At 56.3% G+C, this 21,320-nt stretch overlaps 1 protein-coding gene across 4 annotated transcripts in view; it reads right to left on the minus strand.

The window, feature by feature from the left end:
* The window catches only part of TSPAN18 (tetraspanin 18), a 177,546-nt gene that overhangs the window by 13,293 nt on the left and 142,933 nt on the right, over positions 1-21,320 (minus strand). For all 4 annotated transcript variants that reach the window (XM_046015228.1, XM_046015226.1, XM_046015227.1 and 1 more), the window contains 3 exons: positions 13,608-13,690; positions 5,613-5,685; positions 2,919-3,113 (listed from right to left, as the gene is read on the minus strand). In XM_046015228.1, coding sequence (XP_045871184.1) covers positions 2,919-3,113; positions 5,613-5,675 — 258 coding nt within the window. In that variant the 5' untranslated portion in view covers positions 5,676-5,685; positions 13,608-13,690. The remainder of the gene's footprint in view (positions 1-2,918; positions 3,114-5,612; positions 5,686-13,607; positions 13,691-21,320) is intronic.

Below are 21,320 nucleotides of genomic sequence, written 5' to 3' on the forward strand. Positions count from 1 at the left end.
GTCCTGGCAAACTCCTATACACAAGGCAGATGTGGTCCCCATCAGCACGCAGTTTACGTTGAGCTAAGGTTCATGATTCCTGAGATGAAATGCAAGAATGAGCCTAGTAACTCACTGAAGGAGAAAGGAGGGCTCTCCAGAGGGAGGGGGCCTGCAGATCGCCATTGCCATGGCCACTGTCCCCTCCTGGAGTAGGGTTTCCTCAAGCCCTAGATGCCACTTCTGCCCTCTGGCCCTCTCCCCAGGAAATGACTTCCTCTTGCTTACCAGGGTTACTGCTGGTTATCCGGAGGGGCTCCCCCTGGATCCGGCCACAGAGCTTGTCCTGACGCCTCCCGCCTTCCCGGACTTCCCCTCAGGAGGCAGGGCCTTTCCCAGGAGTTTTGAGTTAATCTCGCCTCATCCCATTTGCCTAAGGACACATTTGCCAGTAATTCCCAAACCTCAAATGTTCACCATTTTGCTTCGGATGGAAAAATTAACGAAGGGACGGAAACTGCGATTTTGCCTCCTCGCAAACATTTCCAGACTTTTCTAGCCTATCTGCCCATGGGCACATCTAGTTTCGGTTCTCATTTCTAATAAATGTTTACCAAATTTACATCCTTTATGTGTCATTCAGCTTATTTATCTCTTCTGAGTACACGTGTCTCATTCTGCTGTTCTCCTTTCCAAATTAGCATCTTGGTCATCAAAATATAAAAAAAAATTTTTTTGAATCTTTAAATAAATAGATTAAAAACATGCTGTGAACGACTCCTAGGCAAGCAACCATGAGAAAGGGATGCCACAAAATGCCCATTACAGGCTGAGATTGTCCTATTCTATGTGAAAAGGGTGTAAAATTGATCAACGGGAGGGTTTGGAAACTGTACCTTTAGAAAAATTGATCGTCAGGTGATGTGGTCATTAGGCTGAGGGTGGTGGGGCCCTGGGGTTTCAGCCTCAGAGCGGGGGTGGGAGAGGGGACGCTCTCTGTTCCCCGCACCCCAGCTCTCCCTATCGGCCCAGGTGGCCAAAGTCACTCCCTCTAGGTTCCGTTCATGACAAGTCCTCCCTTCCTCCCCGAAGGTTGAGGAGCAGGGCTGCCAGGCTTCTCGAAGGCCCCTGGCAGCCGTGAGGGGTGGCACTTGGTGCCCCTCTTCAGCTGGGACCACCACATGGCCAGTCCAGATCAGAATAGAGAAGTGGTTCTTCTTATTTTTTGAAGTCATAAATCTTTTTGAAAACCTTCCAGAAGTCGTGGCATATCTCCCCAGAAACATACATGTTCACACAACACACACACACACAAGGCCCTAATGTAATATTTTGCACATAATTCTAGGTGAATTTCAGACATGTGAGTCTATTTTAGGCCTGAGACACGGGGGACCTGGGTCCTAGAGTCCCCTGCCTGTGACTCGCACTGAGATCTCAGTCTGATAGGCGCTGGGCTTCAGAGACTTGAGGAGCGGGATGGGAGGAGAGGGACAAAGGGGAGGGGAGAGGACACAGGGGAAGTAAAGGGAGAGGGGCAGACTAGGAGAGCCCAGGAGAGGGATAAGGAGAGGCAGCAGGCATAGAAAGCAGGAGATAAGGGGCAGAGAGACAGAGGTAGAGAAAGAGCAAGCAAAGAAAAGGATGAACGCAGGTAGGTCTCCTAGGTCTCGAGACTAACAGAGAGAAAAGGGAGGATGGAGAAGGTGGCAGAAGAGAGGGCTGGAAGGGGCTGCCTGAAGGGCTGGGCTCTGGCCACAGCCGGACTCAGCTGTCCCTCGGGAGGCCGGAGGGAAGCTCAGCTGGTCCCTGGGTCTCGGTCCTCTCCACAGGGACCGATGTGCCCATCTAGTGGCCGGCTCAGAGGCTGCCTGTTTGTGGGGAGGACTTTTGAGACCCCCAGCCTGCTCCCAGCGCTGTGTCCAGGCCTGCCCTCCTGTCTTGGCTTCAGGGATGGGACCCGGGGGGTGGGAGTGCTGAGGCAAAGCTGGAAGAAGAGGGACTGGCATGATGTGGGACCCACATCCCAGGTGCTTTTAAAGTCCCCATGGGCTCCCAAGCCTCCTTGGGCCCCGGGGGACGCTATAGAGGGCCTTCCGCCAGGGGGCGCTCACAGGTTTCTTTGTTTCTCTCCAAATGCAAAGTTCACAGTGTTCAGGCAGTGAAGGCCAAAAGGGGCCAGGGTTCCAGAGTCACACATCTCACGCTGATATCACTTCCTGCCTGGGATGTGGGGAATCTCACTGTGACACGAATGGGGGCCCATACAGACTGCTCTAATCTGTAGGGGAGTTGGGGGGGCACATGGTGCCAGATCTCCACCTCCCAAAGCCACAGGAACAGACACATTGGCCCACACTACGCTGATCCCCTAACTCCCGGCCCCTCCCCCCACTCACCCACAAGGAGCACCCACACCCTGTCCCGCCCCCACGCACTTCCCCAAGTGTGCTGTCTTTACCTGGCCCTGTAGCGGGACTGGGCTCCAACTAGAAGCTCCCCAACTCCTGGGCGCCCACAGGTCCTCTACTGGGGTGGGAGACCCATCCACCAAGGCCAGAAAAGTAGGCAGAGCCCCAAAGGACACAGCCCATGGGAAGATGGAAGGCCAGAGAAACAGACCACCCACCGGTGGCCTCATTTGGTGCCAACCTACAGCTAAGCTGCCCCTTGTTTATCAAGCGAATTCACTAAAGCTCAGAGAAACTAAGAAACCAGACCCAAGCCCCATCATCAGGTAGGGGACAGAGCAGGACGCACACTGAAACCCAGGCCCGCCTGTTGTCCTCTCATCCCCCTGGGCCTCCCCCATGCCTGTCCACCAGGGACACTCCCGGAGGACTGCCGAGCAAGAGTGTGATGGCTGAGTCTCTGCGGTGTAGATACAGCCCCTCACTCTGCCCCTGGCACCCATGGGTGGGGTGAGGGTGGGTACTCACAAACAGCAGCAGACACTTGTTCTCACGGACGGCCCCGCAGCAGCCCAGGAAGCCCAGCAGGAAAAGCAGGCCGCCCATGGCCAGGAGGATGTAGGCGCCCGTGATAAGCAGGGGGTTGGCGGCCACGATCTCCCGGAAGCCGGTGGGGTCCACCATGACCCAGATGCCGATGCCCAGCAGGCAGGCCCCGCCCAGCTATTCCCAGGGTGGGTTAGGAGTGGGGAGAAGAGGCAGACAGGGTGGGGGTTGGTTAGGCACTCCAAATGCACACCGTTCCCCCTGAGTGAGGCCCCATGGTGAGCCAGGGAGCCCCCGGGAGCCCCAGAGAACTGGGCAGAAACCTGATTTGCCACAGAGACCAGTGTCCAAGCAATGCTTTTCACTGTTTTGCATTTTCAGGGTTACCCAGGCCTTAAGGGCATTCTCTAAACCCAATCTCTGATCCATACCCCATCGTGGGCTGCTGGGGACCATATCGCAGGGAGCTTTTTGGCCACTTTTAGAGTCTCCTTAAATGTCAGAGCTGCAGGATAATGAGGTCACTAGTCCAAGCCTCTGATTCCACACAGAGCCCCAGAGGGGGCCCGTGACTTGCTCAAGGTCACACAGCAAGTTCAAGGCAAAGCCAGCGCTGAATCCCAGGCTTCTCTGACACTAAGTCCACAGCACATCCTCTGAGGCCTGTACCACGCTAGGGGCTGGGAAAACATGGACACGAGCTGGCCCCTTTGTCCTCAACAGAAGCTCTCATCAGCGTGGGCTCACCACACTCAAAACATCTCCTCCAAAGCCTTCTTGTTTATGTCTTCGTGTCCACGGCCCATCTCTCCATGCCTTACTCATCTTTGGAGAGAGGCAGCTTAGTCAGAGAAAGGGTGGTGCCGCTTGTCAGCTGTGTGACCATGGGTAAGTGGTTAGCCTCTCTGAGCCTTAGCTTCCTCATGGGTAGAAGATAGAAATCACCCTCCTTCCTAAGGTGACACCAAGGAAGAAAGGCCAGGGTGGCTAGGAATGTGCTTAGTAAGTTTCAGTAAATACCTGTTTCATTTTCCTTGGGGACAGACAAGGACTGGAAGCAGATCTGTTACAAGAGAACAGTTTGGCCTGTTCGGGTTTTGAACAGGGTGAAGTGTCTGAAATCCCTGTGTGGTGGAAGGACCGGAGGCCCCCCAGAGGTCCCCCAGAGGCACGTGCCAGCAATGCCAGGCTGTGGCTAAGAGCAAACTGGTGAGCTCTGGGGGGTTGAAAAGGGTCCGCAGGCTGGCGAGCAGAACTGCACAGCTTGGGGCTTGGAGCAGGAGACGATATTTTTCGTACAGGGGTCAGAGCAGGGGAGCGAAGGAGAGGCTGGAAGGATCCATCACTGGGCAGAGAGAAAGGGAAGGCCCGCAGGGACTGCTGATTACACAGTTCCCACGATCGCCCTGTGCCGGGCACCACCTTTCTCCTCCATCCCTTACAAATGCTCTGATAAAAGCTGCCTTCCTCCTCGTTGCTCTTAAGGTTTTGGGGTTCAACAATTGTGTTCTGAGGCTGCTTCAAGGGCACAGACTGAGCGGCCTGAGGGCACACAGTCCCATTTCTGGTGGGGACCCTCAGGCTCGCCCAGGGCCCCCCACCTTGGAAGCTGGGTCCGGAATTCACATCTGGAGGGCTCCCTGTGCTTCAGGATTATGGGCAAGGGAGGGACCCCACGAGAGTTGCCAGGATGCATGAAAAGAGAGAAAAGAGGCAGAGAGAGTCATTTGTGACCAGAAAGGACCTCTCTTTCCCAGTGACCCTGGCCTGGAGGGCATCAGAGGACTTTTTCTCACCCACGACCTGGCTGCACTAAGGTCAAAGGTTGAGGTGGGGTCAGGAGAGCTGGGGGGGAGGGTTGGCTTAAGACTCCGGGAGTGTGGCTCTGCTCCTGGGAGAGGCCAGGGGCTGAGCAGAGCCTGCCGGGGCTGCTGCCAGCAGGCGAGCTGGGCTGCAGGGCACTGGGCTGGCCATCTGAGCGCTCAGACTCTCTGGGCTTTCCAGTACCGAGTCCATACGCTGGATGCGGATGGAGCTAAGCTAGAGAGTGCTGGCACATTCCAGGTACTTCCTAAACGGATCTTGCTTAATTTTCAAAAAAAAAAAGCCTGTTGCGGTAGCTAATGAAGGGATGAAGATACTGAGGTTCAGAGAAGTGAAATGTGTTTCTGATCACACAGCTGGTAAGATGCAGAGCTGGCTTTGAACCCTGGCTGCTCCCAGCCCCGGAGAGGTTTCAGATTACATGGGGGGGGGGGGTCACACAGCTCGGACAGCCAGCTCTGACACCCGCAACTGCCCTGGGGCTCAGGGTTGAGGGGGGCTGTCTCGGCTGCCCTCTTCTCCATCCCCTGCTTCTTCCCGACTCTCCACCAGGGGTCTGATCCTGCGGCAGCAGCCAGGACGAAGGCTCCGACCCTTTTGTCAGAGGGCCTGAAGCGTCCAAGGGTCTGTACCAAACATCCCTCCGTGACCGTGGGCTCTTCGGAGTGGGGCAGGCGCCACTGGGGGCCTCTCGTCCAGGCAGTTCTGGCTGTCCGGGTACATTTGCTTCTGGCACTGGCCCCTGTCCTGCCCCCAGGACTCTGCCCAGTGTGACTATTTCTAAGCCACGATCTGTTCTGCCCGCCCAGCAGAGGCCTTGGGGGACCCAGGGCATGTTCCAGCAATACTTACAAATATGAAGAAATTGAAAACAAACATCAAATACTTCATGCAGCTCAGACAGTCGCCTTCCATGGTGTTCTACCTGCAAAAGAGCAAGCGCCTCAGTTTCCCTGCTGGGGGGCCCCACCCGGAAAGAGTCCTGGCCCCTTTCCCCAGGGGTTCCGAGTGGGCAGCTCTGCCCCTGTGGCCAGTGTTTCCTCTCTGGGAGGTAGCTCTTTACCTCGTGGGACCAGAGTTAGGAGTGAGAACTCGGGGAAGCCACCCCGCCTGGGTTCAAGCCTAGTTCCGCCAGTCATTTGCTGTGTGGCTTTGGGCAAATCACTCCACCCCTCTGAAGCTTGCTCTTTCCAACCTGAGGAAGGAGATTAAAAAGAGAAGCTTCCTCCCAGCCAAATCTCGAGGGTTCACAGAGATAAAGCCGTGGACGCTTAGAACGGCGTCTAGCAGGTGCCAAGCGTCCAGGAGGGCTGCCTCGAGACCCGGCCTGATGGCAGAGGTGAGCCTTCCCTCAGGCTGAGAGCTTTTAGGAACTTGCTGAGGCCATGGAGCTGGATCACAATCTGGGCCTCATAAACTTCCTGCCGCCCCACACAGCCTCCAGCCTGCAGGACGGCCTGGGGCTGTTCCATGGGGCCCATGGAGGGTTGTCACAGGGGCAAAGGGGGGTGGTGGTGGACGCCTACCTAGGGATAAAAGACGTCTTCCTGAGGCCAAACCCTCCTCATGCCCTGACTACCTCTGTCCTGATACCTATGGCATCCCACCTCCCTAAGGAGCTTTCCCGTCTCTGCCTAAAAGTCTGCTCCCGGTAGTGAGTCACTGCATATGATTCCGTTCAGCCAGCATTTACTGTGCATCGACTGTGTGCCAGGCGCCGGCGCTTGAAACCAACAAGATGCAGCCCTTTCACATCCCCGGGGGAAGCAGGCAGCATCTGCTCTCACGAGTCAGACTTGAAGCCCATGGTCACGTCCATATTCAGCAGTCCGTGTTGCCATACTTTCTTCATGACGGCCCCCGGGGGAGTAAGAGAAGCTTCCTCCCAGCCGAATCTCGAGGATAGGGGAGTGAATTGGGACGGGGGTCCGAGGTCCACAGGAGTTGAAAATAGTCAGGTCAACCTCCCCCGGCTGGTAAGGGGCACGGCTGCAGCTCAGCTTGGCCTGAGTCCCGCTCCAGGGAACCCCGGAAGGTGGTCTGTCCTTCTAGGACAGGATGTGGTGCAAAGGGTTCTGGGAGTATGTGTTGGGTGGTATCAAATGTGGGGAAGACAGCGCTTTGTTTCTTTCCACGGTTTCCCACCCTCCCTCCGGGGAGAGCTGGGCTCAGTGTGCCTTCCCCACAAGTAAGTTTGATAAGTCCTGTTTACCCTGGTCGTCACCAGGCTTATTAGGATTAATCTACATCATCGTAATCTCCATTTGGGGAGCACCTGCTGTGTGCTAATACTGTGCTGAGTGCTTTCCACCTATGATCTCATTTAAATCTCCTAACGGGCAATGAGGTATGGGCACTGATTATGGCAAATTTTCAGGTCAGCCTGGCAAGGTGTATGTGATTATTGGAGAGATTATGGCCACAGAGCGTGCAGGAGGCAATGCTAAGATCTAACCCTGAAGCCCATGCACGGTGCGTGCCTGGGACACGGTGGGCACTCAGCAGATCTGCCCCCTCCCCATCCCAGACCATAACCCGATGCCCTCCCAGCAAGGAAAGCCTCATAGACGGAGCTGCGCTCGTCTCCTGCACTCCGAGCTCATTGCACTTGGTGATGACAGGACCAGCCCCGAGTGGCACTCAGGTTGAGGCTAGCGGGTTTTTAAAAAGTGCATTTGAATCCACATAGAGAAAGGCAGAGGCAGAACCCGCCGTTGGGGAAGGGTGTGCAGAAAAGGCTGGTGCCTCTCATCTCCTCTCCTTGTGGTTTTTGCTGGTGTGCCAAGCATTGACCTTGGCTGGGCAGTGGCCATGGCACCACTTTCGGCACCTGGGAGTCCATGAGGGAGGGGCTGGGTCAGGCAGGCAAGGGCCCTGGGCCCTGACAACTTCCCTCCTAACGTTGCCCGGCTCCTGCCAACTGCTTTGCTCGGCTGATTGTGGCCGATCGATGCCAGAGCCGAGCGGGGGACACTGAGGCAGGGCCCAGAGCATCTGAGCCAGATGCACTTTCTTATTTTATTGGGTGGCAGAACCCAGTGCGCCAGGCGACACCATGATGAACCCAAGGCCGCTCCAAGAGAAAATCAGGCAGTGACCCTGAGCTAAGGGCTCCAGGCTTGAAGCCTTTGTGCTTCCGAGGTGCCTGGCCCAAGGGCTTTTCTTAGATCAGGTGAGAGGAGAAGGGGAACACAGGGTCCCTGGCTTCACCTGGCTGGTCACCAACCCTGGGAATACGGACATGAGCATTTAGTAGGTGTAGGGTCCCATCCTCCGCACTAGACACGTATGAACTCACAAGAACCTACGAGATAAGTACAGTCATCATCCCCATTTTCTAGAGAAGGAAACTGAGGCAGGGAGAGGCTAGGCGATTTGCCCAAGGCTGCAGCTGGTGCATGGTGAGGTTGAGATTTTAAGCCAGGCAGTCTACAAAGGATGGAGCGTGCGGGGTGTGTGTGTGTGTGTGTGTGTGACTCTTCTTTCCTTCACTGAGCTGTGGCCTGACTTCATGAAGGGTCATCTGCCTCCAAAGCTAGAATTTGGTGGCACCAACCACTCCATCCCAGGGATCTTTCAAGCGCCCCCAGCCTTTCTGCTCCCACCTCCTCTCTCTCACCCAAGTGGCCTCAGCCCAGGCCTGGTCTCTCTGCTTCCAGCCACTCCCACTCCAGCCAGTGATCCCAGAGGGGCCTTTTGGCAAGGCACGTCCGGCCACATCATGTTCCCCGCTAACCACCTAGGCTCTCCAGGAGACCAGCCATCCCCTACCTGTGGACAGCAAGGGCCTCCAAGACTCCCACAGCCACCTTTTTGTCCTCCTTTGCCCCATCGCCAACATCAAAGGACAGTCCCCCGAGCTCACTTAGTGCCTCCACTCAAGCTAATAATCCCTTCTGCTGGGACTGTCTTTCCACCTCCTCCCTTCCCACCTAATCCCTGTTCATCCCTCAAGGCATCACCTCCTGCCCTGACAGCCCCCCCATCTTGTCCCTGCCTTCCCAGGAGCTCCCACAGCCTCTGCTGATCTCCACCGCTGCCCCCTCCACGCACACACTGTGTAGCATTACGTCACCAGCCTGGAGGCGTGGGATGGCAGCTGTGTCCTCCTCCTGGGACACAGCGGGGATTGGTACGTGGTCAGGATTGCACAAAACCCGGCCACATAGCGAACGTTAATTAAACAGCCTGGGCAGGAAGCCTGGTGCGAGGCTAAGGGCTTTGTGGGCAGCGCATCTTTGTGTCCTCCGACCCCTCCAGCAGTTAGAAAGAGGGGGGCATGAGGATCCACACAAGCAGGGGGGCTCCCAACTTCCTCCTTTCCTCTATCTGCTGTGCCCTCCAGAGTGAGCACGGTCCCCACGTGGCTCCTTCTGATGCCCCATTGGCCTGTCTTTCTCTCCAGATCTCCTGAGAGGCAGGATCAGGAAGACCTGGCCCTTCCTTTGTCCTGGGACCCATCCTCCCCGTGGGTAGTGGGAGGGCTGAGATTCCGTGGGGACCCCCAGGTCTGGCTGGCCAGCTATAGAGCCAGCCTGTCTTCTGATTGGTCTGCGCCTGGGCCCACCCGTACTGGACCATCTTGGCCCTCATCCTTAACTGTGCTCATCTCTGTCTCCTCCATCAGTCCTCAGCCCAGGCTCTCTGCCTCCAGAGCAGCTCCCCAGGAGGCCGTCTCCAGGCCCACCTACAGTTGTGCCCCTCCTCTACCTCCAGCCTTCTAGAAAGAGCATGCCACCTGAATTTAAACATCGTGGTTCTGAGCATAGGCTCTGGAGTTGAACACACCTGGGCTCCAATCTTGGTTCTTTATCTTTCTACCGCCATGTCTTTGCTAAATGACCCAAACTCTGGGAGTCTCAGTTTCCCCGCCTACAAGAATGGACATCGAGGGGCGCCTGGGTGACTCAGTGGGTTAAAGCCTCTGCCTTCGGCTCAGGTCATGGTCCCAGGGTTCTGGGATTGAGCCCCGCATCAGGCTCTCTGCTCGGCGGGGAGCCTGCTTCCTCTTCTCTCTCTGCCTGCCTCTCTGCCTACTTGTGATCTCTGTTTGTCAAATAAACAAATAAAATCTTTAAAAAAAAAAAAAAAAAGAATGGACATCGAGGGCCCACATTGCGGCACGTGGTGAGAAGTCAGTGCCTTGCTGGCCTGCAGCGGGGTGGACAGCTCTTCCCACAGTCACACCAACCCAGCAGGTATATGGGCCTCCCTGAGCTCAGGACCCCAGGACAGTGCCCTAAACCCTAGGCGCTCCATTCCGACCCCCTCTCCCTTTGGTATCAGGCTGACCCAACTCCTCATGTCTGCTGAGACTCGGCACTCTCATGTGACAGCTCTATGAAGCACGTGCCCGGACTCTTTCAATGACCCCACGAAATGTGAAGCACTGTCCATTGTACAGATGAGAACACCGAGGCTCAGGGAAGCCAAGAGACCTGCCCAATATCCCAGGGCTTATAAGCACGCCGCTCAGCCCACTCCAGATCCTGTGCTCCACCGGGTTCTGGGGGCAGCTTTCAGATAGAGAGAAGGGCAGAAGGAGCACTGGACTGGGAGTCCAGAGCCCGAGTCTCCTGCCCTGTGAGTCACTTCCTCTCTCTGGCCTCAGCATCTCCCTCTGCAAAATGATGGAGCAGTTTCACAACTTGTCGGTTCCTTCCATCAGGCTTGAACTTGAACTGGATGGGCCTCTGGATAGCAGAAGGGACGGCCCGACTAAGACGCTGGAAGTCTGCAGGGGTCCAGGCTCTAGCAGGCCCCTCCTCAGCCCACCAAGGCAAAGCTGCTCTCCACAGCAGGGTCTGGCTTCGGCCAACTCTGGCTTTGTAGTAATTAAGGGGCATAATAAATATGGCAGCTCATAAACAGGCTACCTGTATTTATTACGTACTGTGCTCGTTACAGATTACATCTAATGGGTAGCTTGCGGCGTGCTGGGCTCCCAGACAAATGCAGTAAAAGGAGCGTGTCTCCTGGGAAGAAGAGCCTCTGACAACCTCAGAGGTGAGCAGATAGGGAAAAAGACGATGGGAGCCAGAGGGCCGAGGGAGATCCAGAGGCCCAGTTCCTGCTCCAGGGTGAGGGGTGTGAGTGGAGAGAGGGTGTTGGGGCCTGACCAGGGATTGAATCCCAGCCCCACCAAGCCTAGCTGGGCGGGGGGGGCAAGTTCCTAAACCGTATGCATCTGCATTTCTTTGTCTTTAAAATTAATATAAAAATAATGCGGGCGCCTGGGTGGCTCAGTGGGTTAAGCCGCTGCCTTCGGCTCAGGTCATGATCTCAGGGTCCTGGGATCGAGTCCCGCATCGGGCTCTCTGCTCGGCAGGGAGCCTGCTTCCCTCTCTCTCTCTCTGCCTGCCTCTCTGCCTACTTGTGATCTCTCTCTCTCTCTCTCTGTCAAATAAATAAATAAAATCTTTAAAAAAAAATAAAAAAAAAATAAAAATAATGCTTTCCATGCAATGCATGGAAAATACAGAGCGCGGGGCTCAGCACACGGCAGCTGACAGTAGCAACAGCCAGTTATCAGCGGGCAGATCTTAAATTCTTAGCACGGGCCGAGGGATATGCACAATCTCAATCCTCCTAAAGTTCCAAGATAGAGGTAATGTCATCTCCACTTATCAGGAGAGGGGATTGAGGCTCAGAGAGGCGCCATCACTCATCCAAGGTCACACAGCACAGAAGTGCCTGAGCCAGGATTTGAACCCATGTCTGTCTTCATCATCATTTTCGATAAGTGCTAATTCTCTTGCCCCCTTCACCTACTCTCCTCCACGATTCAGGCCTGTCTTTATACCTCCAAGGCCACCTCATTTCTCCCTGTCCAGGGCAATCAGCCTTCTGGGTCATTAGCCACCGCCAGGCTGAAGTCACAAGACCAATGCCTGTCAGTTCCACCTGCCACCAGGCGTTTCTGAGTGTGGGACACAGCTCTTGAGTCAACAGCCGGACAAGAGGGACAGACCAGGGAACCCGTGATCCCTGCCTGGGTCCAGTGAGAGCTCCACTCACCCACAGTGCCTTTGGAAGTTAAGCGAATCACAGCCCAGTTCCCTAATTTACCTCAAAGGAGTGTGGGGACAGAGATAGTCTCCGGAAGGTGGGCTGAGAAGAATCGTGAAACTATGAGGTCCAAGGGCTTAGCTGTTTCTCAGAAATAATGTTCAAAGGCACTTATGAAGGAGCAAGGGAGGTCTCTCTGCTTAAGGGAGAAGATACGCCCTCCCTAGGGCCGGGGGGGGCAAAGCCCACTGGGGTTTCCTCAAATTCCTGGAGGTGACCGGGACCTGGCGGGGAGCCTGGCGCTTCCACTTTCCAGCCTCGCAGCCTTGGACAAGCACACAGCTTCTCTGGGCCTTTGCTTTCGCACCTGTGAAATGGGGCCAGGAATGCTGGCCTCCTCAGGAAATCATCTGGACCGAAGACTGAACGGGCACGGATGCAGAGCTCCTGGCACCATGCCTGGCACACGGCTTCTCCGTCCCTTCTTCCCTCCATGCCCCCCAACCCCCCACCGAAGAGGCGGCTCTTCTCCCCCCTACTCTCCCAGACACCAATACACAGGCCAAGTTCCCCCGCGTAAGGACAGAGGAGGACTCAGGTACGGAGGAGGATTTCTGAGTGGGGAGAGCGGTTCTCCAACAGGATTCCCTGAAACCAACAATCTCCCAAAGCTAAACACTCAGAAATCATCCGCTTGGCACCGGCTGCCTCAAGGGGCAAGTAGCTGGGGTTTTGGGGGGCAATTAAGCCACCCCAGGGTGGGGACCCTACTTCTCGGGTTGTTCAGAAGTTCTGACCCCCCGCTATGTATGACTTTGTCGTACAAAAATGCAAGAGAAACTGCAGTGTGTACCTAGGAAATGACTTGCTAAAGGCGGCACTGTTTGATAGAGAAAATCCTTTCATATCGTGGGGCCCAGAGGGAGGAAATATGGGAGTCGACGTTGTAGGCAGGCTCAGTTTCATGTGCGTTCAGCTCCCCACGTGCAGGGGAGTGGGCGAGGAGCTGCGGTCCCAGCTGCCCTTCCACGCGGGGGTCCCGCCCCAGGGTGAGCATTGGTGGGGGGCGTGGGGGGCTTGCTGCCCTGGATCTCACGGTCTCAAGGCTCCTGTTATGGTGTCCCCTCTCCCGGCCTAGTGACGGCTCTGGGCTCACAGACGGGTGTTTCATCATACAACGTGACCCCAGACGCAAGTGACCGTTTCTCGTACAATGAAACCAGGTGGCTCAGAGCTTTAAGGGGATTTAAGTGAAACTTTTCATTTCTGTAACAGAAGTTCTCAGTTGTGAGCCGTTAGGGCAGCTCTGACCGGCCGGATCCCCTCATTTTGAAAGCAAGAAAACAGGCTGAGAAATGGAAAGGGGGTGCGGCCAAGTCAGCAGACCAGTTAGCGATGGATGTGAGCCGAGCGCCCCGGTCTACAAAGGTCAGGTCAGGGCCCTGGGAAAGGGCTCCAGGCTCTGTCCTGTGCTTGCTGATGTTGGTAGCACGCGTCTCCCCTTGTTAGAACTCATGCTCCGTGAAGGTGGGGACTTGGTTCATCCACTGCCTGATTCCTAATGTCCTGAGCAGTGCCTGGCACACAGTGGGTCCTCCATTCAGACGTCTGAATGGGTGAATAGTGAGAAAAGAGAAACTGAGACAGAAAACAGCGCAGATCTTGCAAATCAGAGAAACAAAGAGCTGTCAGGAAGAGAGGGAAAGACGGAGAAAGGCAGACAGCAGGAGGTGACGTGGGCCGAGACAGACTGAGAAAGAGCTGAGGAGAGGGAGGGCATTGTCAGGGGACAGGGCAGTGGTACACAGGGAGAGAGGGGCGCCAAGGCTCACTTCTTACCTGGGCAACACTTTGGGCGTCAGCAGGACAGAATCTCCGGGTCAGAGGGGCTCTCGTATATTCTTTTATTGGCCCAGCTTGTCCTAGAAGGGGAAAATATTCAATTACTATAGGAAGTCAGTAAGGAGCAGCCACGTTCTAGAAGCTGTTTATGAAAACCTGCCCTAAGGAGGCACACAGGGCAAGTGCCTTGCTAATCTGGGTCCATTAGTGCTAATGAAAAGCTCTCGGCATCTGGGCCCACTCCAGCTGGGGAGGCCTGCGCGGGGTGCCTGCCCTCGGCCCAGAGGGGGAACCACAGCTTTAAGACACTTTCAGCGTCTGGTACAAGCTCGGTCTGCACTGACACACCGCATGCGGCCGAGGCACTAGGAAGACAGCGGGCGTGGGGACCCACACACCTGGACGTCACCTGGGCACCTGTGGGGAGACCCCAGCAGACAGTGCCAGCAGGGGTGTGTTCCTCAAACCCCCCTGCCCCAGAAATTCTGGCTCCTGGGGGAGAAAAGCAGATGCTGGAAAGTGTTGCTTCAGCCTCACAGAAGGACTTAGCCTTCTGGCAGGAGCCAGACCGCAGCAGTGGAAATGAGTGCTGTTCTCAGTCGTCCAAATGGGCCAGATGGAGGCTCGTGTCCAGCCACACCTCGGGGAATCCCACAGCCTGGAAAAGTGAGGCTGTGGAACTTGGACGGCAGGGGGCATTCTCATGGGGTGGGGGAGACGTGGGGGTCTCGGGCGCCCGTTGAGATCCCTTCCCGTTCACATCAGGAGAGGGCTGGTGGACGAAAGACTCCTCTCCATCCACACCTGCACCCGCCTGGGAGACACATCTTGAGTACCTACTGTGTGCTGGGTGCCGTGTTAGGAACGGGGACATGTATGAGCCCCCACGGTTGGTGGCGTTTGGGGCCTGAGACGCCGGTAAGCTCACCTTCTGTGTCGGGCTGTGGCGGTGGAGGAGACTGGAGGAGACAAACAAAGGGAAGACAATAGGGCTGGGGACTAACTAGGAGGACTAACTGCCCACGGGTGTAACTCCACTCCACTAGGGGCAGCGGGGCGGGAGAGCGGTTCTCAGGGAAGAGGCGGCCCAGGGGAGAAAGTCTCCAGGAAGCGTGGAGGCGAGGCGGGGCAGAAAGGCAGGAGCAGGGAGGGACCTCCCTCCTGACAGCTCGTGGAGGCCCTGGGAGCCAGTACCCCGATTTGGCCCAAACACACCCACATGGCAGGCTTATCACCCGCCTGCCTCTGGATCTGCCCCAGAACTTCGGGCTACAGGTCACACGTGAGCTCGCTGGGTGCTCACGACACCTGGACACAAGGATCCCACAGGCACGGCTGTTTCCTAAGAGGAAGCCCTGCCTCCTTGTCATGGGTGATCCCTGCCCCATTGTATGGTGGCTCCTGGGCTGAAATGGACTTACCCCTCTTTGCGGTTCTGAGTGCCCCGAAGAGCCTCCCATCTCTCTTTGCCCCTCTCGTTCCCCCAGCCCAACGCCCGACTCCTGACTGTTTCCTGACCCAGCAAAGAGCTGTATTAGGGGATGCTGGCAAAGGGTGGCTGAGGGATGCCTGCCATGTGCACGCCATCACAGCTGGGATGGCACCTGCCTTAGCTGGCTCCCGTGAGACCTTCAGAAAGTCACTGACCCTCCCTGAGATGCCAGGTTCTTCTCTGAAAACTGTGATTCTTGATTTCAAAGTCAAACGGGGTTGTAAGTGTTCATGATATGGGGGCATCCTGGGGGCACAGTCCATTAAGCATCTGACTCTTGGTTTCAGCTCAGGTCATGATCTCAGGGTCCTGGGATCGAGCCCCGAGTCCAGCGCTGCGCTCAGAGTGGAGTCTCTCTCTCTCCCTCTCCCTCTGCCCCTCCTCCCTGCTCATGCTTTCTCTCTCAAATAAATAAATACATCTTTAAAAAAAATTTCATGAAATGAAGCTTGTGAAATTGACTGATACGATACAAAAACCCTTGGAAACCTCCGAGCACTCTTCCCGTGGGGAGCTGGTATTACTAGTAGCATCATAAATTGGAAGTAAGTGGAGTCATCAGTGGAGGTGGCCATGGATGAGAACTGAGGGCAAACGGTCTGGTCGGGATGGCTATAAACACCTTTCCCCTAAGTAGCTCCAAACCCAAGGTAACCGCTACAATATGTGATAACCGACTCCAACGGTAACTCACAGTGCAGTGTGCTAACCATGGAGCAGGGTCTGCTAAGCATTTCTCCTCCGTTCCCCTGCATGCTCCATGCCTACGAGGTCAGTGCCGCTATTATCGTGTGCTCCATCCGAGGCAGCTGAGATTGAGAGAATGGAACGAACTGGCCTGAGTTTGTTCCCATGGTCAGCCAGACACAGCCACGATTCAGGCATAAGCCAGCTGGACTCCAGACCAGAGCTCCCAACAAGACACCAGCCCTGGGAGAGGGCACCCGAAAGAGGAAGAACTATGCCTTGGGCTTCAGAATTTCCAATCCAGGGCTGCTCTGTCCTGAATCAGGCAACCAGGCAGACTCCCAGAGAGCCAGCCAGCATCGTTCCCTGTGCCAGGTGGAGGCCCTGGGGGGATGACCCAATCCCGCCATCCCTTGACAGATGGGAGCCCTGAGGCCCAGAGAGGGGCAGAGACGGGTGAGGTCACGCAGTGCCTCGGGGTTCTCCTGTGCAGGCCCCTGCCTGGGCCAGACAGCTTTATTAACCTTGCCCCTCCTACCGCCTGGGATGGCGGCTCCATCCCATCTGCACAGTGCGGGCCCGGGAGGGGTCCTCTGATTAAGGAGAACAGCTCAGTTCATAAATCACTCCTTTTACTCTCACTGCCCTCGGCCCCCCCGGGGCATACTTTCTGGAGAGAGAGAGAAGGAGGCAGGTGGACATGAGCGATGAGAAGCCTCATGGGCGGAAGCAAAATGCAGGTATGGGGTAGGGTAGAGAGCCCAGAAGAGTCTTGCAAGCGCCCCGGCCAGGTGAGGGCGCTGTGGGCCAGGGCAGAGCCTCAGGGTCCCCCCAGAGCCATCACACCTGCAGCAACCTGGCTTCCCACCAGCAGGGCTCTGCCCCGCCAAGCTGCGAGACCTGGGCCAGTCTACCTCCTGAGCAATTGGCTCCTCACCTGCCAGATGGGGGTTTTCAGAGTCGCTGCAGCCCCGGGGATGGGGGGAGGGCGGGATGGTGGAGCTGAAAGCACTTTGGTGGCTGCACACCCAGTTCCTTCCTTCCTGCGAGGCAGGACCCCGCTAGTGCCAGCCCTGGGCGCGGTACCAGGCACAGACACCAGTGACTTTCCTCCCGCAAGGACTCGCTCAAATCCAGGGCCGAGTCATAGCCCCACGCTCGGAGAGGAATGTTAACAGCCATCCCAACCAAGCGTTCTGGGCCCCCCTGAGAAGCAACAGTGGGGCTGGAGAGGGCGCTCGGAGCCGGGGAGGCCGGGGTCCAGGGAGCACCGGGCCCCAATGAGGCACTGGGTCATGGATGTTTACCTAGAGCGATCCCACTCGATCCCACAAAAGGCTCTGCAAAATAAGATGATGCCACTGTTATGCCCTTGCACAGCCCGAGAGACCAAGGCACTATGGGGCTAGAAAGGTCCCAGAGTCAGAACTGACCCGAGGTTCGCCAGACTCTGAGACCCGTGTTTGTTTCCTTCATCAGGACATGCACGGGGCAGAGGCTTGTCGGAGAAAAATGATTCTTGCCATCAGGTTCAAGGCTAGGGGGTGGGGGTGGGGGAGTTATTTGCTCGCTAGCTGTGCCCACTGGGCCTCCTCCCAAGACAGACAGTCTCATAAACAAGCAATTGGCCAGAAATCCTGGCGTGCCTAGTGATGGCACAGACATGGGGACATGGACACAGCTGAGCGGGGGCTCAAATCTAATTAGGCTCCTGGGGGCAGTGCCATGAAGGTTAACCACGCACAGCCTGCCAGGGATGCAATGGGATCCCAGAAGACAGCCAGCCTCCCCTGTTCCCCAAACTCACAGAATCCTGGATGTCGAGGGGACAGAGCCTCTGATCCGCAGGGTCTGGAAGGCCCCATGTCTAGGGTGTGAGTTGAGTTAGGCCTGGGCGCTTGGTCCCTGCCACAACCCTTTCTCCTATCCCAGAACTCCCATGGGGCTGTTTCCATCAGAGAATCTTCAAAGAAGGAAGTGCCTCAGTGAGGGCGACCTCCAACTCCCTCTTTTCTCAGTGGATGCTGAGGCCCAGAGAGGCCCAGGGTCTTGCCCAAAGTCACACAGCACAGCAGGAAGCAGGAGCTCCTGATTTTAAGTCCACTGCTCTTCCCCGACCCAAGGCAGCCTCCCAAGACTGACATCTGAATTCATTTGGCTCCCGAAAGGACACATCGCATGCCACGTCAGTGAATCCCCCCATCACCCAGATGGGCACTCCTGCTCCACCAGTAACGAAATTGAGGCTCAGAGAGGTAATCTCAATGGTCCAAAGTCACACAGTAGGTTGGAGGTAGGGTTCGGACAGGCAAAGCAGGATTCCTTGTCCTTCTACCCTGGCTGTCTTCCGGAGGTGTGGCCCTAGGGACTTTGGGCCTGCTGAGGCCATAGTGACCCTCGCCACAATGCACACTTTCCATTCCCTCCATGGACCTGGGGTGGACCGAAGCCACAGAGGGGGTCATGCCAGACAGGACAGTGGGTCCATCTTCCTGCCTTGGTGCTCCAACGGCCTGTTTGCAAAGGCCTCTGGGGACAAAGGTGTGCACCCTCCTACAGATACTTTCACTTGCCACAGTCAAGGGGCTGAAGACGAGGCAACCAATTTGAACTTGGGCGTGAGCAGAGAAGAGTGGTCATTCAGTGTGCCAGGCACAGGATTTGGCCTGAGGACACCAGAGCCCAAGGGCTGGGAGGAACAAGGGCAGGACGAGTGCCAAAGCCAGCCCTCCTCCCAAAGCCAGTCCTGCGCTGTCCTCGGGCCTCCCTGGGAGGAAGGGAGCCAGCCCTGGGATCCGAGGAAAGGGAGGCAGGAGGAGGAAATGAGAGGGCATTCCAAGCAAACAGCAAGGCTCCCAGGCCTCAGGGGACATCCTTGTGGGGCTGCGACAGGAACACTTGGGTTCTGAGAGATGGTATAGGTTCCAAGGGGATGAGGAAGAAAGCCAGCCTTCCAAGGAGGGAGCAGCCAAGAGATTTTAATTCTCTGGAAACTCTCCTGCCTTTGGAGAGAGCCTGGGGCTTGGGGGGCTGGGGTGGCGGCCACATCTTTTCTGCTTCCCCCAGAGATCTGCGATGGAGATCTCGGAGAGTGGTCGGTGTCCCCTGGTCAGGCATGGGCACTCTGGGCCTCCCAGGTGCCCCCCCAACCCCCGCCCCACCAGCCCTCCAGTCGCTTTCAAGGAGCAGAGCCTACACAGAGACCAGGAGGAGCCTGCAAAACCAGTATCCTCGCCAGGCTTGCTTCCCGAGGGGCACCCACAGGAGGAAGTGTTGGGAGAACAGCCCCTCCTCTCAGTTTTCTAGTGCATCCCCTGCCGTCTGGAGGTCTGGAGGGACGCTGTTCCAGAAAGGAGGTCAACCCCATCCAGTGGCCAAGGACACAGGCGTGCGGGGCGGGGGTGCGGGGTGGGGGAGGGAACCCGTCTAAGGGCACACGGCACAGTCAGGGGTGGAAGACATCGTCTGGAACCCCAGCTTGGATGGTCCCTGCCACACGCTGGGAGTGGCCTCAAAACTCTGCCTAGGGAAAGCCCACAGGAAAGGTTGAATGTGGCTGTGGCTCCACTACAGGAAGGGGCAGGGAAGGAGGACACCAGACGTGCTGTCCGAACATACCACTGTTGCCGAGCCTCTCCCACAAGACGGAAGCTCTTGGGTGGCCAGAGCTGCGTCTCCTGCCTCCTCTGAGTCCCTTCAGGGGACACACAGGGTACTGGCTGGGATGTTATCCATCTAGTAACTGCTTCTGCTTCCCACGTGCCAGGGATGGCGCTGAGCACTGTTCCCAACATCACCATCAACGGGCCAACTACTCCCATTGGGGAGTGTGGAGAAGGTGAGTGAGCTCAGAGAAGGTGAGTGAGCATCCCACAGTGGCCCAGCTGGCTTCAGACCCCGAAGGCACACTGCTAGGAGCTGAAGCACTGACTGGCTGACGGGCTCTTAGACTGCTTGGGGCGGAGCCAGTGGTAAAGAGAAGGAGCCGATGGGCATGAGTGAGTCCTGGGTTCGAGTCCGGAAAGCCCTGCGTTGCCTCCCCTCTCTCTAACCCTGAGTCTTTCCCATTTCCCACAGCCAACTGCATCTCTAAGCCTCAGTGGGAAGCAGGAGCCCCCAACCCTCCCTCCCTTCGCACATTTCATCCCCCTTCAGGGCCTGGAGCTCCAAGAGACCCTTTGAAAGACTTTGATAATCCATCCCAAAATATGCAGGGCTGTTGCTGGAGCAACCTGGCTAGGCTACACAGAACGGATTTAAATACTTAATGGCTTCTGAAGTATGAAGGGAGCCTGGGAACAGGGCGGGAAAGGGCACAGGTCTGAACAGGGGAGGAGGGACGTGGGGGGAGGGGGAGAGGAGGAAGGATCAGGGGAGCCCTGGCATCTCCTGCCAGATAGGACCCCCACTTCCCAGGAGGGGGAGGGAACTGAGGGCTTCAGGCTCTGTGGCTGCCGCTAATGCCCCACAGGATAAAGCAGACTAGGACTGGGAACCAGGCAGTGGGTGAGACCCAGAATTCCACCAGTAGGGGAAGTAGGGTTAATGGGGGGAGTTGAGGGGGGTTCTCTTTTGTGGGTGGACAAGAGAAACTGACTTTTTTAAAAAATAGGGCCTACTGTCCAGTGGCCACTGTGTGAACTTCTTGCCTGCTCTCCTTTGAACTTCACTATCATCCTATGGGGCAGGCCTAGTATTGTTCCCAAGTCACAGCTGAGAAAAGTGGGATCAGAAACATGCAGTGACTGGCCCAAAGCCACACAGCCACCAAGTGGCAGACATGAACTCAAGGCAGTGGGCTCCAAAGCTGGTTCTTTACTGCTCCATGTATTGGGATCCAGGGCCAGAAACACTGCGTCCACTGGTAAGAGCAACGGCTAGCATGTACAAAGTCTATTTTATGGGCCAGGCACCACATTAAGGGCTTTGCATGCCCTAATTCACTTAACCCTTACGATGACACTGGGAGGTAGGTACTGTTAGACCCATTTCACAGATGTGGAAGCTGAGGCCCCCAGGGGAAGTAAGACAGCAGCATCATAGGTAAGCGGGGGAGGCAGGATTCAGGCCCCCCGCCCGGTGCGCTCTGGAGCTGGTTCCTTTCATCCGGTTCTCTTATCCCACATTCAGAAACGTGTATAGGAAAAATAAATGAATTAAAATCAAACTTAAAATCCTTTTTTTTTTTTTTTTTTGCCCTGGCGCTTTGACCACATCCTCCAAAGCTGGATAGGATGGTAAGAGGAAATTCTTCCAACGACCTAGCAATATGAGTCAGCTTGAGGCCTGCCTTCACTGACTTGCCTCCACACAAGGCACATGTGTAGAAACCCACACAGACCACAACGCGACCCAGCCACGCAGACCTGCGCTCACAGACAGACACACGTGCATGGACGCATGTACAAATATATACACAGACACAAACACACAGACACCCAGACAGATATAGCTACGTACACACATGGAGGCACATGTGCACACATGTGCACACACACATACACTCATGGACAGGGCGACTGGCTGCTTTC

This window comes from Meles meles, chromosome 8 (genome assembly GCF_922984935.1).
Source record: "Meles meles chromosome 8, mMelMel3.1 paternal haplotype, whole genome shotgun sequence".
Taxonomy (NCBI): Eukaryota; Metazoa; Chordata; class Mammalia; order Carnivora; family Mustelidae; genus Meles; species Meles meles.